Source organism: Macaca mulatta, chromosome X, assembly GCF_049350105.2.
Source record: "Macaca mulatta isolate MMU2019108-1 chromosome X, T2T-MMU8v2.0, whole genome shotgun sequence".
In the NCBI taxonomy this organism is placed as follows: domain Eukaryota; kingdom Metazoa; phylum Chordata; class Mammalia; order Primates; family Cercopithecidae; genus Macaca; species Macaca mulatta.
This window is the reverse complement of record NC_133426.1, coordinates 55083779-55104551: the sequence shown is the minus strand read 5'-3', so window position 1 is coordinate 55104551 and position 20773 is coordinate 55083779. Positions and strand designations below refer to the sequence as shown.

Genomic DNA, 20773 nt, shown 5'->3' with positions numbered 1-20773 from the left:
GATAATTCAGGTGAAAGCATAACTGCAAAAGATGATCCCTTAAGAAGGTGGAGGGTATAGGATCCAGGTGAAGGGCCTTGTCTCAAGTAGGATCCTGTCACTTCCTCCAGGGAAGCAGCCAAGATTACAAGTGCAGGTCCACTGCTGTTGGGAAGCGGTGCGAGTTCCTCTCTGACTGTTTCTGTTTTCTCAAGGGAAAATCAGTGACTATCATGAGAAAATTGGGTGCTGGTGCTTGTGGAGGGATCTTGTAAGTAGACTAGACAGAGAAGGTACACTTGTGGAGGGTGTACATTGATTGTCTACTTGGCGGGGATTGCCAGGAGAGTAGGGAGGAGGCAGAGAGTTAATAGCTTTGGGTAAGCTGGCTAAGGAAGGTTAAATGGTGAGGAACGCGGTTGTGGTTAGTGGAGAGGTGGCCTCCTTGGGGCTGGGGCTGAAGGCTGTGGATGCTGGGGCATTGGAAGAGGGAGCTGTTAGGACAGGATCGGGTGCTGCCCGTTATGAGAGTGGGGGATGCAAGAAATGGCGGTCTTTCCTGAGGCCCAGGGCGTGACCGCGGGCGGAAGAGACTTAGGTGGGTGGGAGGAGAACCCCCCTAAGGACAGAGAGGCGCAGGCCACGGCCTGGTCAGCCCCGGGGGCGCTGAGGTCGCCGAGGAGGATCAGCGGTGTGAGGGCTGTGAGGAGGACAGGGCATGTACCACTTGAGAAGCGTGTTCAGAGGCTGGCTGGGTGGGAGGAGAATGTCCATGGGATTGGCACAGGTCTCGAACATGGGGCGGCTGGGGCAGTCGCGCAGCAGATCCTGACGCTCAGCGGATCGTCCCTCAGGTGTCAGCTCCCAACAGCAGGGAAGGAAGCCTGCGGCAGACCCAGAGGAGACCGGCGCCAACCTCCCCGGGCTCCGATGCACAGGCCCAGAGCCCGTCAATCCTAGGCCAGCCCCGCCCTCCGGGCTGCGTTTGTCCGGCGGCGCAGGAACTTCCTGCGTGGTTGCTATGGTTCCGAGGGCAGGACGATGCGAGGCTGTCCTGTGCTATGGGAGGCTGCCCTGTACGGTAGGTTCGTCGGGGCCTTTCTTGCCGGTACCTGTTCGTTCTCTGGTCCCCACTGTCATCACGCTTTGCTTTCTCAGCCAAGATCTCGCGGCTCGGGGTGGAAACGCAGCGGAGATGTATTTTCTTCCGGGATTGGTGGCGCTCTCATGACCTGCAGGTGACAGTGTTGCCGGGCGGAGCGGCCCTGCTCGCCTCATGCCCCGCCCTTCTTGCTTAAAAAAAAAATGCCGCGAACCCTTCTCCAAAAGAAAATGCTGGTCCTTTGGTTGTCAGTGCCTTACAAGCCCTGGAGGCGGGGGTGAGGTGGGGATGTAGTCCCTTGCGAAAACTCAGTCAGTGGACAATAGCATTCTGTTTTTCAAATTGGCATTTCTTCGGTGAGGCTGCTAGGTACCCTAGCAACTAGTATTTCTATTTCTCTGATTGGTTTAGTCATCTTTCTCCACGTGATACGAGGGTTCTATGGGCCTTTATCAATGTATTCTTTCATTACAAACGTCTCTGAATCTCATGGTAGAAAACTTGGTTAGACTGTTAAAGCGTAATAAAGGAAGCCAATCTTATCCACAGTCCGATCACCCAGCCGTGACCATTAATCATATTTTGTGATAAATTTCCTTAGATGTTTTTCATTCATAAAGTTGTATTTTAAAAAATGAGATTAACATTGTTTCATAATTTGAACATTCTGCTTTTTAAACTCAGCTTCACACTTTGAAAATTCATTTTCATAGTATTAGTGTGTTTTAAAAAAAAATGCAAAGGTATTGTAAGCTGTTGAAAGTTTCAGTAAAACTTGAGCGCAAAGTACTCAAATACTCAAAATACCATGATCAAAGACAAACATCACCATGCTCCCTAATGAAGGCAGGAGCTGTGGCATGTGTTTGTTTCACTCTTTTATCCTGGCACCTGGAGGAGTGCCTAGCACTTAGTGGATGCTCAATAAACATTGTGAAATAAAATAATATTTATATCCAGTCGTTTTTTTTCTTTATATATAATGAATCATGTCATAATGGAGTGTAATACAGCAGCAGTTTTCTACGTGATTTTTTATTCGGCATTTTGTAGTCAGCATTTGCCTATGACATTAAGATATCTTAAAAATCAGTTTTACTGGCCTCAGCCAGTTCAGTTGACAAAGGCCATTTAGCTGGTTGGTAACAAAGGTTGGTAACAGACTCAGGACAAAGCCCAGATCTTTCCAGGTTCGAGGCTCTTTCTTTCATTTCATAATAATCTCACTGAGGCTTCGGTGAGTAAGATGTAGCATAGAATTTCCTTGGTAGATGCGGTGGATGTTTTATTGTTGCTCCATATTTTGATCAGCTGTTAGTATATTGGCTATCTTTTGACAAAGACCCTGCCCTGGATCAATTCATAGAACTGTGATTCTGGAAGGATAGGCATCCTAAGGTTATTTTCTGAAAGGTATGCTAAGGTTATTTTCTGGAAGGCATCCTAAGGTTATTTATTCCAGTGGTGAAAAGCTAGTCAACCTAGCCTGCTGCATTGATTTAGATCATGTAATGAGGAGCTTGCAATATAAAGAAAAATACACTAACTATGAATTTAGGGGCCAAATTACCAACATGCTATTGGAATTAGGGACACAGACAGTTGACAGTAAACAGTATTTATGAAGCAAGCCTGATCTGACTACAAAGGTCTTTTTCTCCCCAAATCCCACTAAAACTGCTTTAGCATGTCTCACATATCTGGGTAAAAGTCACATTTCCTGCCAAAAAAAAAGTGCCTTTTTAGACACTGTACACAAATAAGCTGAATTCATTTATATTGGCAAGTTCTTTATCATAAAGATATTGTTTGATTTGGACATGCAGTTCTTCATTAACTTTTACTTCCTGAAAACTTTCCTGGAGGACCTTGGGCCAAGGCTAAAGAGAGCTTTCCTTCCAGCCTCAGCTCTACCAGCCTTACTCATTTTACTGTCTGAGTCACTGTGCTTCTCTGGGCCTGCTCTTTCCTCAGTTTTAAGAAGAGAGGTCAGGCTATGTTAGTGGGTGGCACAGGAAGGCAGATCCAGGGAGGGATGTGGTTAAAGAGCCCCTGTTCCAAGTACAGGAACTCCTTTTTTTCCTATTATGTGTTGCTTTTTCTTTTCTTAAAGAAAGCAGTTTAATTTAACAGAGTGTTAGAAATCACTGCACTACATGACTAGTAGTCTCCTAGAGATGAGAATTGATTAAAGAGTAATGAAATTATAAAAATTAGTAAACTCAGCCATTCTTAGGAGTGCCAATAACTCAAAAGTAGTCTCTAGGCAGATGGCTGGGGAGAATGTCTGATTAATAATAGAGTGCTGTGAAAACTATGTCAAATGCTGCAGTCTGATTACTTATCGACAAGGAACTTGAAACTGAAGATGTAATCTTACCAATCATTGAAAACAATTTTGAGAAATGAATGTTTCAAGGAAGTAATCAGCCACAATCTCATGGTGACAATCTAGTGCAGTAACTATGTCATAATACTAGCTGGTATGGCAACAGTAAGTGCCTAACCACATTCAGAATACGAGAAATATCTCTTCAGTGTCGCTACACCACTGGCATAAGAACTTAATAGTAGACACTGGCAGACACACATGTCTTAAGTGTTACTGAAGGGGTTCAAAATCACTTACCCTGGAATTGTAACTTCGTGGAGTCAAGACAATGAAACTAATTAGGTAGATTTTGAAAACTTAGCTATTAAATTCCTCGTATTCTTTATTTTCAAGGGTCATTTAAAGTTACGAAAATTATTTCTAGAAATGAAATGTACAGCTTGACTTTACTTAGAGTTCTTGTATTACATTTTTATCTTCATGCCTGGTGATGGAGTACTTACGACTTTTATATCTTGGGATAGCAGATAGTGACATATTTTTTCAGGCAAGGTCTCATATATGTATGTTGTCATTGCTTTACAGTTTAAGCATCCAAAAGATGAGTTGTTTCATCTAACAACTCTCTCTTTGCAATTTATTTTCAGGAAAAGAAGAAGAAATGGCAGTAAAGAGGACAATCATCATTCTGCCCAGCCCAAAAGGAATAAGAGAAACCCTATCTTTCAGGATTCTCAAGATACAGAGGTAGGAAGTATGGGCAGATACCCTCTATTTCATTCATTGCCTACACTAAATTATCCAATTTGTGCTCTGTAATGAAAAGAAATGTATTATTCCAAGAAACCTTCATAAAAGTTTTCTTAGTTGATTACAGTGGCTTTTGAGCTGGAGCTTTAAATTATGATATAGTATCTCACAGAAAATGGAAAAGAAGCACAGAAAAACTTTGCCAAACATAATCAGGAGGAATTAGCCCCTGTAATTTTGTCCCCTCATATGAGCAGGGAATAGTAGTCTTACTTCCCTTATTTTTATATGGAAAACATGTTTTCTAGTACATAGTGATATGTTATTAGCTGGAAGGCAAATCTTGCTTTCTCAGTGAAAAAAGTGAAAAATTTGGGGCAGTCTCATGATTTTTGCAAATTTAATGGTGCTGGAAAAAGAGTTTGAAGTTTTCAATTTTTTATTGATATAGAATAGTTGTACATATTTTGGGGATACATGTGACATTTTGATACCTGTATGTAATGTGTAATGATCAAGTCAGGGTAATTGGGATATCCGTCACCTCAAACATATCTTTTCTTTGTGTTGGAAACTTATAATTCTTCTCTTCTATTTTGAAATAGACAATAAATTATTGTTAACTGTAATTTTCTTACCGTACTGTTGAATTCTATAACTTATTCCTTCTATCTAACTGTATTTTTATACCCCTTAGCCAACTTCTTTTCATCCCCCGCCTTCCTCTTTTCTAAACCTGTAGTAACCACCATTCTAAGGAACTTGAATTTCAACTTCAAGGAGCATTCATTTTACCTTTCAGATTACTGAGTAGTACAAGAAATTAAGAGTGGACAATTATGTAGATATACACACAAGTGGCTTATCTGGAGCAGATCTCTGCCTTTTTCTCTTCCCTACTGTATAGAGTAGGAAAAGATTTTGTGCCCTAATGCTACAGTTCCAAGGGGGTAGCAGAAGTAAGACAAATGAGAGAAAAAAACAGAACCAGGAAGCCCCAAATACATTTAAAATTAGAGTTCTATGAATCCTGTTATTTTTCAACTGACAGGAAATCTCCCCTTGTCAGGTTATCATTTTAAGTAATATCAATTCAGTTGACAACTGGGACCTTTTTTTTTTTTTTTGAGACAGTCTCACTGGGTCACCCAGGCTGGAGGTGCAGTGGCACGATCTCGGCTCACTGCACCCCCACCTCCCAGGTTCAAGCAATTCTCGTGCCTCAGCCTCCCAAGTAGCTGGGATTACAGGCATGCACCACCATGGCCAGCTAGTTTTTGTATTTTTAGTAGAGATGGGGTTTTTCCATGTTGGCCAGGCTGTTCTCAAACTCCTGGCCTCAAGTGATCTGCCTGCCTCGGCCTCCCAAAGTGCTGGGATTACAGGCATCAGCCACCATGCCCTGACCTTGGTGAAATTTTTTGAAGAACATTTTCTCTTAGATTCTTAGTAGTTTGCAGTCATTCTCATCACGTTTGATCACATACATTCTAAGAGACAGAACTACTTTGGGAGACATTTTTGGGAATGAAATCATTGTTGAACAAAATAATGGTCATTAGATGTGGTTTTAAACCCTGTGGGAAAATGGGAACCTTCTGAAATTAGCTTCTACTTAGAGATACATTCAAAATGGAGGAACAAGCTTTTATAAATTTAATTTCTGAGCTGGAAAATAACTTACAACTCAGTGTCTGTTCTAACTTCATCTTATGAGGGAAACTGAGCTACAAAAAGCATAGATTATTTACCCCATCAGCACAGAGAAGTTAACACATGACTATCATTGCCTTACTAATTTGGAAAATGGTTGTAATTCAACAACCTAATTAATTTGGTATTTTACAGTTCATAAGATTCCACAATGTTTCTAGTATTAGAGAATGCGTACACGTCATTTTAAATGCCTTGGAACTTTGGGAGCACATGTTTTAAGTGCCCTCTGATGGATTTGGTTAGGATCATCTGTTTACTTATTCAAGTTTCTATAGGTGCCTTTGAATAAACATCATATTATTATTCCAGGGATAGACTGTGTATTAGGAGTGAATGTTTTGTTGTGGAGGTTCACATAAAGGAAAAGCTGTAGGCATGGAGGGACAGAATTGAGAGGAAAGCTAGGGCTTGAAAGAAAGTAAAATACTGGGCTGGGCATAGTGGCTCATGCCTGTAATCCCAGCACTTTGGGAGGCCAAGGCAGGTGGATCATGAGGTCAGGAGTTCGAGACTAGCCTGGCCAATATGGTGAAACCCTGCCTCTACTAAAGAAATACAAAAATTAGCCAGGCATGGTGGTGCATGCCTGTAGTCCCAGCTACTCAGGAGGCTGAGGCAGGAGAATCGCTTGAACCAGGGAGGCGGAGGTTGCAGTGAGCCGAGATCGTGCCACTGCACTCTAGCCTGGGCGACAGAGTGAGACTTCATCTCAAAAAATAAATAAATAAATAAATAAAATCCTGGGTTCATCTGCTTTTACAATTAAAAAGTGTTATATAATTTTATATCATAAATACATGCATGAATTTCTGCTCTGTTTTTATGAAGATATTCCGTAATTAATATTCCTCCTCATCTCCTCAGTTTTATTTATCTCCCGTTTCCTTCATTAGCCTGCTAAGGCTCTCTTTTCACTCCCTAACTAATCTTGTGTCTAGTTTATTTTTCTCTCAAATATTGTGTCTTTTCCCTGTCTTTTAAATCCAAACTGTAATCTACATTCACTCCCTTTTATTCCTCACCTCCGTTCATGCAACTGCTCAGTAAACCTTAGCTCCTCCATCCCCTCCCTACTCCTTTGCTGTAACATATGTCAGGGAACGTCTGAGACTTCCTAAATTGCATTACCAAATATTTACTGAGCACCTACCATTTGCCAATCATTGTCCTAGGTGCCTGACAGCAACTTAGATGTCTCTGTCATTTCCTCAATGACTCCTTTCTATTCTACCTCTGCGTGTATCAAATATATCCCTTTCTTTACATTTCCACCATCCTAATTCAGGCTTGCATTGCCTCTTGCTTGATACATTGCAAAATTTCCCAGTGGTTTTTGTGGTCTCATCCACCCCCTATTTCATTCATCCATTAAAATGCTCTTCCTAAATATAGATCTGAGCATTTATCTTATGCTCAAATACCTGTTTGTACAGACTTCTTAGAGTGACATTCAAGGCCCCTGATAACCTAGCCGTATCTTCTCTTGCATATTTTGGTTCTCACTAACTCTTCTCTCGGAGATACCAGCTACATCATCTGTGGCTTTGTCTCCTCAATAACTCTTCTTCAGCTTGCTTGTGTTCTTATTGCTCTCTCCATTTGTCACACCCTTCCTATTAATATTCTCTGTATCTTTGAAGGCCTAGCTTAGATGCATTTCATTTTAAGAAGGCTCCTCTATTTCCCCAGTCAGCATTCAGTGCTATATTCTTGTCATTGCAATAGCTTGATCCTGTCACTCTCAGAGTACTGTATTCTTCTTGATTAGGCTCAAGAATTACATGTTGAACCCCTAAGTATCCCAGGCAAAGTGCCTCCTTATACATTGTATGATAGACATGCAAATATTTGTTTAGATATTGCTTGGGCATCAGAACAATCTGTGCCTACTTGAGAGCCTCTCAGAGGTTGGGCCCCAGCATGTGCACATGAGTCAAAGTGTCAGAAAGCCACACGGGTGATTTTGATGCCTATTCTAAAACAGAATGTGCTCTAGCAAATCCCTGCTGGTCTCAAAGTTTCTTTGGTTACAGGTAAGTATGCAGATTTCATTATGGCCCAAACTAACCTAAATCCTGCTTTTTCACACAGACCTGGACTCCAGGATTTTTGTAAAGTGCCTTTGTGAATTTTGCATAGTGAGATACCCTTCTTTAGAGTCTTCATAAATATAATTTTATTTTGCTATGTGTGTGAATTTGCAAGGGCTCTGTCCTTCATTTTCCTTGCACAGATATCAGCATTAAACCTATATTGAAAATTCAGAGAAAAAAGAATGAGCTTTGTAACTGTCAGGTAGGATAAGCATTCTGGTAAGACATTTGTATGAGGAATCAGGAGGGTGTTGAAGATGTTTTATATATTATGAGTCTTTCCAAATAGTGAGGTGCTTAAAATCTCATTTATTCTCTGATAAAAGAATTTGCACTTTGGGAGGCTGAGGCAGGAGGATCCCTTGAGCCCAGGAGTTCAATACTACAGTGAGCTGCAATTGCATTACAGCATTCCAGCCTGGATGATGGAGTGAGAGCTTGTCTCTAAAAACATAATAAAATAAAATAAAGTGTAGTAAGGTTAATGCTTCTGTACTAAGATAGCAGTTTCAAGTGTCAAAACCATACACCATCAAGAAGCAAATTTTCCTCTCAGTCATTCTGACAAACAGTCCATTAAGTGGGATATCTCACATGAAATAGATTCACAGGGTAAGTGTGACAAAGCCCAGGTTGCATAATATAGGCTATGTTTATTAAATAAACTGCATTATTAGCCTAGAAAATGCTAGTATGTATGACTTTTTAGATGCTCTTTACTAGACTAAAGGAGGTTAAACCCTCTTCCCAAAATCTCATTTATGGAATTACAGCACTTTTTAAGTGTTTGCTTTGAAGTCAGAAGTAACTGAATCCATAAGCAGATTGTATTTGGTTTTGTAGTAGCATTCTTTAGTTTGCCTACTTACAAATAAAATGTTTGTTTTTCACAAAAAAAATATATTTGTAGTAGATGAGTTAGAAAGTGAAGATCCAGGCTGGGCGCGGTGGCTCACGCCTGTAATCCCAGCACTTTGGGGGGCCGAGGCGGGTGGATCACAAGGTCAGGAGATCGAGACCATCCTGGTTAACATGGTGAAACCCCGTCTCTACTAAAGATACAAAAAAAAAAAATTAGCTGGATGTGGCAGCATGCACCTGTAGTCCCAGCCAGGTGACTGAGCCAGGAGGCGGAGCTTGCAGTGAGCCGAGATCGCGCCACTGCACTCCAGCCTGGGCTACAAAGCGAGACTCCATCTCAAATAAATAAATAAATAAATAAATAAATAAATAAATAAGAAAGAAAGTGAAGATACAAAACTAAAATTTTTAACAAAGTATTTGAAGTCCCAACTATATGTAGGAACTCAAAATATCTGAGACAGGTCTCGATTAATATAGAACGTTTATTTTGCCAAGGTTAAGCATGCACCTGCGACACACACCTGACAACATATGCCCAAGATGGTCAGGGTGCAGCTTGCTTTTATACATTTTAGGGAGATAGAAGACACCAATCAATATGTGTAAGATGTACATTGGTTCAGTCTGGAAAGACAAGACAATTTGAAGCTGAGACTTCCAGGTCATAGGTATATAAGAGACAAGAGGTTGCAATCTTTTGAGTCCTTGATCTGCCTTTCACTGAATATACAATTTAGTCTGGCTCAGTGAATCTGCATTTTTACATAAACAATAGGGTAGAGGGAGTAATCAGATATGCATTTGTCTCAGGTGAGCAGAGGTGTGACTTTCTGTCTAACACCTGTGAAGATAAGTTATCAGTTTACATTGCCAGCTCAAAATTCAACAGGACTTCAAAGATCTTGAAGCCCAAAAGGAATTTCTTTGTGGGCAAATTGTGAGAAAGGTATGTCGCTTTAAAAAAAATATTTGTAGCTCTCTGATTTAGGAATAAAATGGGAAGTGGGTTTGCCTGATGTAGTTCCTAGCTTGGCTTTTCCCTTGGCCTAATGATTTTAGGGCCCTGAGATTTATTTTCCTTTCACATTTCCCCCACTTTCTTTCTGAAATATTTTGGAGAAAGCATTTTAGAAGAAAATTAATCTCTGGTCTCAGATTTTGTTTGATCTCTCGTGGCAAGGATGGTTTATTTCTAGATGGGTAGGTCACACATTATTAGGAAACCTCATTTTTAGCAGGTTGTGAAGTATCATGTTCTGTGAAGAAAAAGTAGGGGGAGGAAGAGAGAAAGAAAACAACAAACAAAAAGATGGAGAACAATCCTGGAAAATCAATATAGGCCATATTACTCTGAAGTCCATACATCAGTAGGCAGGTACGAAAGTGTTTTATGTATGTAAATAGGTTGCTGTTATTTATTTCTGAAGCTTAAGTTGTCTAGCTTCAGTTCACAGGGTTTTAAGAAAGCACAGCTTAATTTTTAGTGATTTCAAATCAGGAAAAATGGGAAAAAGGAAAGGAAAGAAAGAAAAAAAACGAAAACATTATTTTTGGAGACTTGTAGCCAAGAAAAATTTTAGAATTCAGTCTAATCTAGAAAATAAGAAAAATTGAAAAAACATTAGGCAAGACTAGAATCTAACAACAAATGTACTATAGTTCATTTTGAAACTTTTTTTTTTCTCTTCAAGCTCCATTTTCACTAAAAACAAATCATAGGACAAATTTGTGCATAAAATAAGTGTTAGTTCTGTTATACTTTGCCTGAGTATTTGTATAAAGTCAGCAAGAATAACTATTTGCCATGCACACTCTTTTGTTTTTAAATTGGCTTTGCTGGAACTTTATTCCACAAAGAATCTCAGATTACACTTCAACGCCTTGAGCCCAGCCATGGATTTATCTGTGCCTGTAAATATCCACATTAATTGAGTGAATTCTTACTGAGGTCCCAAGATAATGTGGGACTCCTTGGGCCTGTCAGAAAGTGCCATTCTTTACTTACCACAGGTCAGGAACCTGTACACGGACTGTGTAGACAATATATGAGGTCAGCTTTCTCAAGGGGATTTTATTGGCTCTATAAGTCAACTTTGATTACTTAAAGCAATCTGTTTGGATCTGCCATTCCAATCAAAGCCTCAGTAAAATCAGTGGCTTCAATTGTGTCCTGTTACAAAAGAAAACAGAGTCTTATCAAATTTTTGCAAATAACTATACTACCATAAACTACGTATACTTGCAAATAGTTTTCAAATTCTGGAGAAATTAGGTAGAGAGAAATACGCTTCAGATTTTCTCACAGGAGCATAGTTAACCAAATATTAAAAGCTGTAAAATAGCTCAAAGAAAAATGGTTTTCTGGACTCAGAAACAAGTTAGAAAAAGAAACAAAGTTAGAAATTCAGAAACAAAAGTTTCTGAGTTTCAAACAATGTTTCAAAGTCACAAAAAGATTATTTCAGTTTTCCATTAGTTTAGTCTGTGTAATTAACTCCTGTTCTGCTCAATGTTTATGAATACATTAGCTCTCTATGAGAGTCTTGGAAGTTTTTCCTCTATTCTAGTATCACAATCTCCAAAGTTATCAGAAACCTGCATTCAAGAGTACCTGTCAGAGTCCTATAGCTGATTATAAAACCACCTTTTGAAAGTGATAAAAGTAAAACAACCATGAATAACGAGAGTCTTAGAACAGTCATAAAGATGTAATTGACAAGGAAATTTGGTTACTTCTGTGGCATACAACTATTTTACATAATCATTATTACTACTGATAACATATACCAGGGGTTCCCAGTCCTCCGGCCGCAGACTTGTACTGGTCCATGGCCTCTTAGGAACCAGGCCGCACAGCAGGAGGTAATTGGTGGGCAAGCAAGAACTACTGCCTGAGTTCTGCCTCCTGTCAGATCAGTGGCAGTATTAGATTCTCATAGGAGCACAAACTCTATTGTAAACTGCACATGTGAGGGATCTAGGCTGTGTGTTCTTTATGAGAATCTAATGCCTAATGATCTGAGGTGGAACAGTTTCATCCTGAAACCATCCCTTCCGTCCCCCATCTGTGGAAAAATTGTCTTCCACAAAACCGGTCCCAAGTGCTAAAAAGGTTGGGGACTGCTGACATGTACCAAGACATATCAGAATCACAGGAATTTCATACAATTCTTAAACACATACTAAAAACACATTTATATAAATGTAATCCAAAGAAGGTTAAATGCCATTTTATATTTGACAATACTTCTGTATGATTATATTATATCAAATAACCCAAATATGTCTCTTTTGGACTTCAGGGGACCTAATATCAAAAGATTAATGAGGACCAAAGCTAGAATTTTATTTTGGAAAGTTTGTCAACTGTAAAAAGTTAAAAACACCTGATATCACAAAATAGGATCAAAGGTCATTGCACAATAAGTCATCCATTTAGCCGAGTGATGACTCAAAGATTTCAAAAAGGGACAAAAGTTTTTATTTTTTTGAGAGAGGAGACTTAATTTCCCAAACAATAAGCTTTAATGAAGACAGCACAAGGCCCATTAAATCTGTCTTTTAAAATTTTCTAAACAAATTTATTAAGTTTTGGTCATCTTGACCATAAGATATAATTTCAATAAACTTTTTCATAACCTTTATTTTTTTTTTAAATTAAGTAGGTTAATGCTCCAAGAAAACCTTGTTACTCTGACATTGGGGCCCAGATGCTGGTCTTGCATCAGTGTGCCTTCAATATTAATAGTTAATTTATAGAGAAACCAAACTAATTTTATCTCTCAACATTGGCCATTACAATCTCACACACCCACCTCTTCCATAATAGTCCCTAGGCCTTGAGGTATTTAGTAGTTTTAATTTCTGGCCCTGTGTCTTATGCACATAGTGTATTTTGATTGGCATCTTCTACTGGGTGTGAAGATAAGGCTTTAACTGCTGTCACTGTTTAAGATTTAGCAAGACTTGGTGTTCTTTTTATATCCAGAAGTCAAAGCCCTATAACTTAAAGGTGCAAGGACTTTAAAAGCAAGAAATTACATGGATGTAGTAACCTTGATTTTTAAAAAAATTTAACCTCAGTTTTTTTCTAAGCAAATTAAAACTTTAGTAACAATGACATAGGAGTTATTTTAATAAAATGTAAAATTTGTTTGTTAGACCAGTTACCAAAAGGGGAAAAAAAAAACCTCCTGCTGTTGCGGGAAGTCAGGGACCCCGAACGGAGGGACCGGCTGAAGCCATGGCAGAAGAACATAAATTGTGAAGATTTCATGGACATTTATTAGTTCCCCAAATTAATACTTTTATAATTTCTTATGCCTGTCTTTACTACAGTCTCTGAACATAAATTGTGAAGGTTTCATGGACATTTATCACTTCCCCAATCAATACTCTTGTGATTTCCTATGCCTGTCTTTAATCTCTTAATCCCGTCATCTTCGTAAACTGAGGATGTATATCGCCTCAGGACCCTGTGATGATTGTGTTAACTGCACGAATTGTTTGTAGAGCATGTGTGTTTGAACAATATCAAACCTGGGCACCTTAAGAACAGGATAACAGTGATTTTCAGGGAACAAGGGAGATAACCTTAAAGTCTGGCTGCCTGTGGGCCAGGCAGGACAGAGCCATATTTCTCTTATTACTGAAAACATGTAAGAGAAGTATCGCTGAATTCTTTCCCCAGTAAGGAATATTAAATAATTAACAGCCCTGGGAAAAGAATACATTCCCAGGGGAGGCCTCTGAAATGGCCGCTCTGGGAGTGTCTGCCTTTATGCAGATATAGATAGGGATGAAACACGCCCTAGTCTCCTGCAGCACCCCCAGGCTTGCTAGGATTAGGAAATTCCAGCCTGGCAAATTCTAGTCAGACCAGTTCTCTGCTCTTGAACCCTCTTAAAATGTTTATCAATGACAATGCATACACAGCGGGACGTGGAAGTTCATTAGTGATTCTAGTTTCACCCTGACCTTGTGATCTCACCCTGACCTCCTGCCTTGTGATCTTTTGTTGCCCTTAAAGCATGTGATCTCTGTGACCCACACCCTATTCGTACACTCCCTGCCCTCTGAAAATTGCTAATAAAAACTTGCTGGTTTTACAGCTCAGGGGGCATCACGGAACCTGCCAACATGTGATGTCTCCCACGGACACCCTGCTTTAAAATTTCTCTCTTTTGTACTCTTTCCCTTTATTTCTCAGACCAGCCAACACTTAGGGAAATAGAAAAGAATGTATGTGAAATGTCAGGGGCTGGTTTCCCCTGATACCTGCAGTACAATTAATATTCCCTATGGAAAGTCCATTTAGGTAACCTGCAAATCAAAATTAATGAAAGTGATAGTTGAATTAGTTAGACATAGGCAGAGTGTTTCCTGGGTAATAAATGAAAATGTTTGGATTCATAGAAGAATTTAAAGCCAAGAGCACAGAATGTTATGTTGGAAGAAAACATTTTCTTTAGACCTTTAAGATAAAACATTTTTAGCGTCAGGCCATGACCAACAGTTAGAACCTGAGGAAAAAAATTATGGAAGCTGAAAATGAGTTGAAGGAGACGGTTATTATCCTAGGCCTTTTCAAAGGGGAGAGAAAGCTGAAAACAGCAAGATAATAAAAGTTGAAAATTGGATTAAAAATATTAAAATCCCTTGCAAGTGTATTAAGAGTAAATCAATACCTTAAGAAAATTTTGTTGTTCTACCCAATTCTTTAGTGTATAAGTGTTTTTTAAAAAATCAAAATCCAATCTTTAAAAAGACTATTATAAATAATTTCCCTTTAATTATAGACAACTTGATACAAATCATTAATGAGATGCTCAGACTTCCTGTTTTATGCTAGACATCTTTCTTTCTTAAATAACCAGTTATTTTAGGATAGAAATTTACTATACAAGATTCTTTCTCATATAAAGAAATTATTATTTCTCATAAAATAATTATTAAAAAATTATTTCCTTTTAACCTTTCTTGCCAAAAATACCCCTTTATATTTATAAAGAGGTAAATATATAGTATGTAAAGAAGGAGATATTTCTTTACACTGCTCATATTTACTGGTTACTTTCACCTTGTTTCATAAATAACTTTTAAGTAACCTTTGAATTAGACAAAAATAATTTTATTTAAAATAAGAAAATATTTTTTAGAAAAATATTTTCCTATAATTTTTTAAAAATTGGAAGTGATCCAGACCTTTAATGACTATTTATTATTTAACTTAATATAACTTTAGATTTTAAATTATATGACAAGTTTATTTATAGGCATTTATTCCCTTACATTTACCTAATTAATTTTTTAAATGGTTTACCCAGATGAAAGCTGTGTCATTGTTTAGTTATTTCTCTGTTAACTATTTTTATAGCCTATAAATTTAGACTTTTCTAAGAACCTGAAGTATAAAGACTTCTGATATAGAATGATATATCATTATTGTTAATGGCTGATGAGATTCTGTTGTATGAATGCATGCACTATAATTTAACTGCTTCTTTGTTTTTAAACATTTAGTTGTTTCTGATTTTCAGCTATTAAAAATATTAATAGTATAAAAATGTCTTAATGAGCATTTCTATTTATATCTGTACACGATTGAGTTTAAAAACTTTTAAAATGAAACAAATTAAAGGTAGATGTATTTTTTTCTTAATAATTATTGTAAAGAAATCCCTTCTAGCCTATGAATTTTTAATATACACAGCATAGCATCACCCTAGTGTTGCACTGTAGTGTAAAATCAATATGATGTCATTGGAGATGAAAATTTGATTCATCAGAAATGATTTCTAGTTCTTACCTTATTTTTCAGGCAGTACCTGTAACAAAAAAAAAAAAAAAACAAGGAACGCCAACTAAGAGGAACCAAAGTGTGGGCTGTGGGTTTTTTATCCAATGTAATAGCTTACTTAATTTTGGAATATTCATAACTTCATTATTTTGTGACAGTGGGAGTTCTATATTTTTATACTCAGGCCTAGGAATTTTTTTAAATTTTCTTTTTGAATTGACCTTGACATTTAATCCTTAAATCAATTTGATTGCTATTGGTAACTCTCACATCTGGCTTCATTTGGCCCCTTCTATCTCTTTTCCTGCACAGGTTCTTTTAACATATGTTTCTAGTTGGATAAAGATGAGCATAGGTTGTATCTTGGTAGCTGTGGGCAGTGTACTGTGTGACCTAAGTTGAGCAGCTGCAAGTGACCTATGGACTATGACCATTCTTGGTGTAAATCTTACTAATGTTGCCTTTGGAAAAAACTTACTTAGAAGAAATATAATACCAGCATTGTTAAATATTGTAATTTGAATAAGAGTCCTTGCCATTACCTTCTTCTTTTGGGAATTGTAACATTGGAAGGCAGGAAATTCTTGGAAATGACTGTTTACAGGCATCCCTGAGTAGCTTCTCCAATGTACAAAAGGCACTGAATCAGGTTAGTTCAATTAAAAAAAAAAAAAAAGATCTTAAGAAGAAAATACACACCCTATTAAATCCATAAATATAGAAGAACAATAAATGCTAGTCATAAAATGCTAATAAGTAGCATATAACTTTGACTAAAAGTATGTCAAATGCCTTTCAGGATATGTATGTAGCATTGAATTGATATACGAAGATATTTATACATGTCCACTATCAGGATATGTGTACAAAGTCATTATTTATTTGTATCTATGTGTGTATGCATGTATGTATAAATGTATGTGTCTTATTTGCTTCATTGTAACTTTTACCTATAGTCCAACTTACTTGTTATGGTCATTATTTCTATTACATCCTTAGCATTAATTGATACTTCAGGTAAAGGATGAGTACTTACTTCTCTGATGCAGTAATTGGAATAAATGGTACAAGCAAGGGTAGAGAATGTGTGAAGGGATTTGGAACTGGAAGGCCTGTGTTTGAATCCTCACCCTGCCACTTCATAGCTATGTGACTTTAGACAAGGCAGTGATCTGTTTCCTCATCTGTAAAATGGGGGCTGTTAATCCCAACTTAATTAAAGGGTTGTTGTGAGGATAGAATGAACTATCTTAAATGGCTTTTTAAAGCCCAGTATAGAGTTTTATGCTGCTATTCTCCAAGCCAAGTAGGAAAAATATTGTAATAGCATAATAGCAATCCCCTTTCTGTCTTTTTCCTTCCAGTTCTCATGGAGTGATAATGAAAGGAGCAGCAGCTGCATTAATATCCCAGAGAGAGCAAGTGGACCAGAAGGCAACTTAAACCAGATTGTTATTGAACCCAATGTGAACATTCCCCAGTTCTTGCATGAGGGGTATGTACCATGCCAAGGTCTTTACTCCCACATCAACCAGACCTTGAAGGAGGCTCACTTCAACAGCCTGCAGCAGCGAGGACGAGCTCCAACATGATGAACTAGGACTTCCTTATTCCAACCTAAACTGTGTTTATGAAAGCAATTGCATACACACCAAAAAATGTCTATTGGTTTTTAAGTCTACATTTTAAATAACAAGTTAATGGGCAGTTGTTTAATTGGGGTTTTACTGCACTGTTGCAATTTTAAAGGGGCTGTGAAGAATTTTTTATGTAATTTTTATTTTTATTTTACTCTTTCTACATGGAGTTTTCAAGTTGGGTGTCAAATTCATGTTAAGGTAGCAATATGAGGAAATTCTCCTGTGCATTGAAGCCATATGTTCAATTCAGATTGATTTCCAGATCTGTCAATTAGAAACTCTATGTTAAACATCTTTTTAAAATACAAGTAAGTCTTCATTTTTAAAACTACAATAGCCTAGTAAAGAGTATGTAGCTTTCATTTCAAAAACAAACAAAAAATCCACACTCAAAAAACTGTAAGTTAGTATTCCCAAATATGCAAAGCCAGATTCAGTCTTGCACTGAAATGAACTGCCATACTCCCCTCAGAAGGTAGATATTCTATTGAAATTGCTCTCTAGTTGTAATGGCAACAATCAGACCCAGTTTAGACTATGAACGTGAAAACCTCTCTCTAATAACTGTCTCTACACTTTGCATTTCCAGGGAGAATGTTTCTAAGGTTCTTGTATACTTAGATACCTTCTGTATCATTTATCCTCTAGAGTGTGCACTTCAGACTTAGTAGGAAACACTTCTCAATTCTGTCAGATAAGAAATATGTAATTACATTTTGTCTTAAATGAAAATTTATTACATTAGCACATTATGTGATCTCATAATTCCATCTATTATGTATAGAGTAAATGTTAATACAGTGTAAGCTTCTAAACTGATGTTTAAAGTAACAAGAATTGTGGAAGTGGGTTGGACAACTGCCCACTTTATGCTACATGGACCCTTTCATAGAGATTAGGGGGCTAGCTTCCATTATTAAAATTGCAAAGATTCGCATGGCTTAGAAACAATAAGCTGAGATGCCATTAGAAGAAACAGGCAGTAATATTGATTTAGAGATGGGGGGATCCCCATGTTTTAGTCATACTAAAGAAGCAACCAAATTTGAATAGGGAATTCATAGATGTGCTTCCTCAGTGGTGAGCTGTGCGAACAATGGACCAGGATGCATCAGGTTGTCTGCCCTGGAGTATGCAAGGGGTACAACCTGTTGGTAGATTTAAACAAAAATGCTTTAGAGTCTAACAGTCCTCTCCTCCCTGGTCACATTCTCTTTTGCACTATATTTGGAGGTCCACAGAGTGGAAACTAGCAGATCTGTGAACTATGGATAGCTCTACCAAGAGGTGTTTGCCAATTGGCAAGGTTTGGAAAAGATGTAAGGTTACAGTTTTACTTAAAGAAGAATGAGATTTTATTAAATGACAGAATTAACATATGAAAATGAACACTATCCTAGGAAAAGAATACATACATACATACACACACACACACACATAATTTTCATGGTTGTTTCCTTGAATATGGGTAGGATTTTAAGGAAGATACTCGTAGTAGAATTTTAGTGTTACGGGGGAAAAAATTACAGCACCATATTGGCCCCAACCTTAGGGAGTAGGCATGAGTCAATTATTTCTCAATTAGATGGTTTGAGTAAAAACATTTTTTCTATGGCCAGTGCTTCCAAAGTCAATTCCAGATGTATGTGAGAAGAAATTTGAATTCTAAAAGGTTTTATGGCAGAAAATAGAGAAAGAATACCTGGCCACCAGTTTCTCTAACAATAAAGTGAGAAACTAAACACTAAAGAAGATGAAATATTTGAACTTTCAACCCACATGTACACAACAGGATTCAGAAATACCTAGGAAGAATTTTGTGGGCTTAAATACACAGCATCCTACTGAAAGAAAGTGTCTATTAAAACCACAGTGTAGTTGAAAAGCTGAGAAAGCAAATTTCCATTCATTCCCCCTATTTAAAAATATGAAAGATAGAACTATCACCACGACAAAGCACTATTTTTTCAAAGTAAAAAAAAAAAAACAAAAACATAATAAAGCAATTACATACACACAGAAAATGTGTTGGCTTTTCAGTCTCTATGACTTTTCAGTACTTAGTTGAACTAAGTAAGCACAGTCTTATTCCAGAGTGGTCAGTGTAAATCTCGTGTCCTAGTAAATACAATATGCAATCTCTGTCCTGTCTTTTGCAGATTGTCTAAACCTGTTCATGTCATAAACTGGTTTATGTCCTTTGGTCCTGAAATAAAACTCAATACTTCACAGCAGGGAAGGAACCAAGCTGTTTAAAACTAATTATCTCCGCTATGAAGGAGAAGTATTTTTAAGGAATATCAGAAGAAAGTAGAAAGTGAGAGGAGGTTCCAGCTGAGCTTCCTGGGTCGAGTAGGGGCTCAGAAAGCTGTGAAACTCACTCATTTCCTGTATCAGGACTTACTTTGGTCCTGGATGAATAATATTGAAGATACATGCTTAAAATATTCCTAACATCAGAATTTGTGCCTGTGTTTCCTTCCCCAAGAAAGCTATAAACAGCAAAAATTTTGTTGTAAGCTTCGCTGTGTCCTCTCTCTCTCTCTCTCTCCCTTCCCCCTCCCCTGAAACTAAAAGGAATGTTAAAAGCCCCTTTTTCTGTGACCAGCAGACCTTATCTATGCTCCCAATTCCAATTCCTTGTAAACACAATATGTAAAATCCTGTGAGATCCTGTCTCCTTTGCCATGCCACTGCAAGGTTATAAGTATATCAAACTTAAGTTACAATTCCGGTTTGCCTCAAGATCTGAGTCATGTTAATTGTCTTTGTTTCTCACTCTGGTAGCATCTTCCTGCCGCACATATTTCCCGCCTTAAAGAGTTTAAAAGGTGTTCAAAAAATCTAACACTGGCTACCCGCTTGGTACCTCTTCCACACTGTGGAAGCTTTGTATGGTCACTCTGCTTAATAAAGCCTACAGCTTTTTCTCTCTCGGTCCGATCTGTGTCTCTCTTTGGCATGGCTCAGGCAAGAACTTTTGGTGTTACAAAAGGACTTCTCTGGATTTTTTTTTTTTCCAAAATTAGGAGTTTGAGAAAAGGGAACCAGATTAGTTTAAAAGGTAAAATTGGACCCTGTTATATATTTTAAAATGAGAGTATAAAGCAAGGGCAGAATGCTGCTCCAATAATGAGGTGTGGTGGTGCTTGGGGAAAGAAACTGCCCTTAAATTCAAACCCACCGTTTGTGATATTCTGTGTGAGTTACTCATTAACCCCTGAGGTAGGTGGTGTGGGCTCTCCATTTCATAGGTGAGGAGTGGGAGGTTGACAGTAAGTTATCCCTATGACTACATACAATCCTGAGAAGACTGAGAGTGGTTAATGATTTGCTAAAAGAAACACAGTGGTCAAGCAGCAGTGCCAGGGTATCTCTGCTTTTATAGTGAAGACCAGGGCTGCCAGGACACCTTTTCTCTAGGGAATAGTTCCCTGTTTACATAACCAAAGAAAGAGTAGAATGAAACAAAGTTTACTCTAAGCTCTTCATCAGAGT

The 20773-nt window shown here is 37.9% G+C and overlaps 2 protein-coding genes across 6 annotated transcripts in view; both read left to right on the top strand.

The window, feature by feature from the left end:
• ALAS2 (5'-aminolevulinate synthase 2) overlaps window positions 1-20773 on the top strand; it is a 421539-nt gene that overhangs the window by 160103 nt on the left and 240663 nt on the right. The gene's annotated exons all lie outside the window — the stretch shown is intronic.
• VCF2 (VCP nuclear cofactor family member 2) lies at window positions 992-20205 on the top strand. 5 transcript variants are annotated; one of them, XM_077987827.1, is made up of 5 exons: window positions 992-1060; window positions 4061-4160; window positions 10075-10077; window positions 17000-17130; window positions 19435-20205. In XM_077987827.1, exons 1-5 carry the CDS (start codon window positions 1041-1043, stop codon window positions 19529-19531), a joined length of 351 nt encoding a protein of 116 aa, XP_077843953.1. In that variant the 5' UTR covers window positions 992-1040; the 3' UTR covers window positions 19532-20205.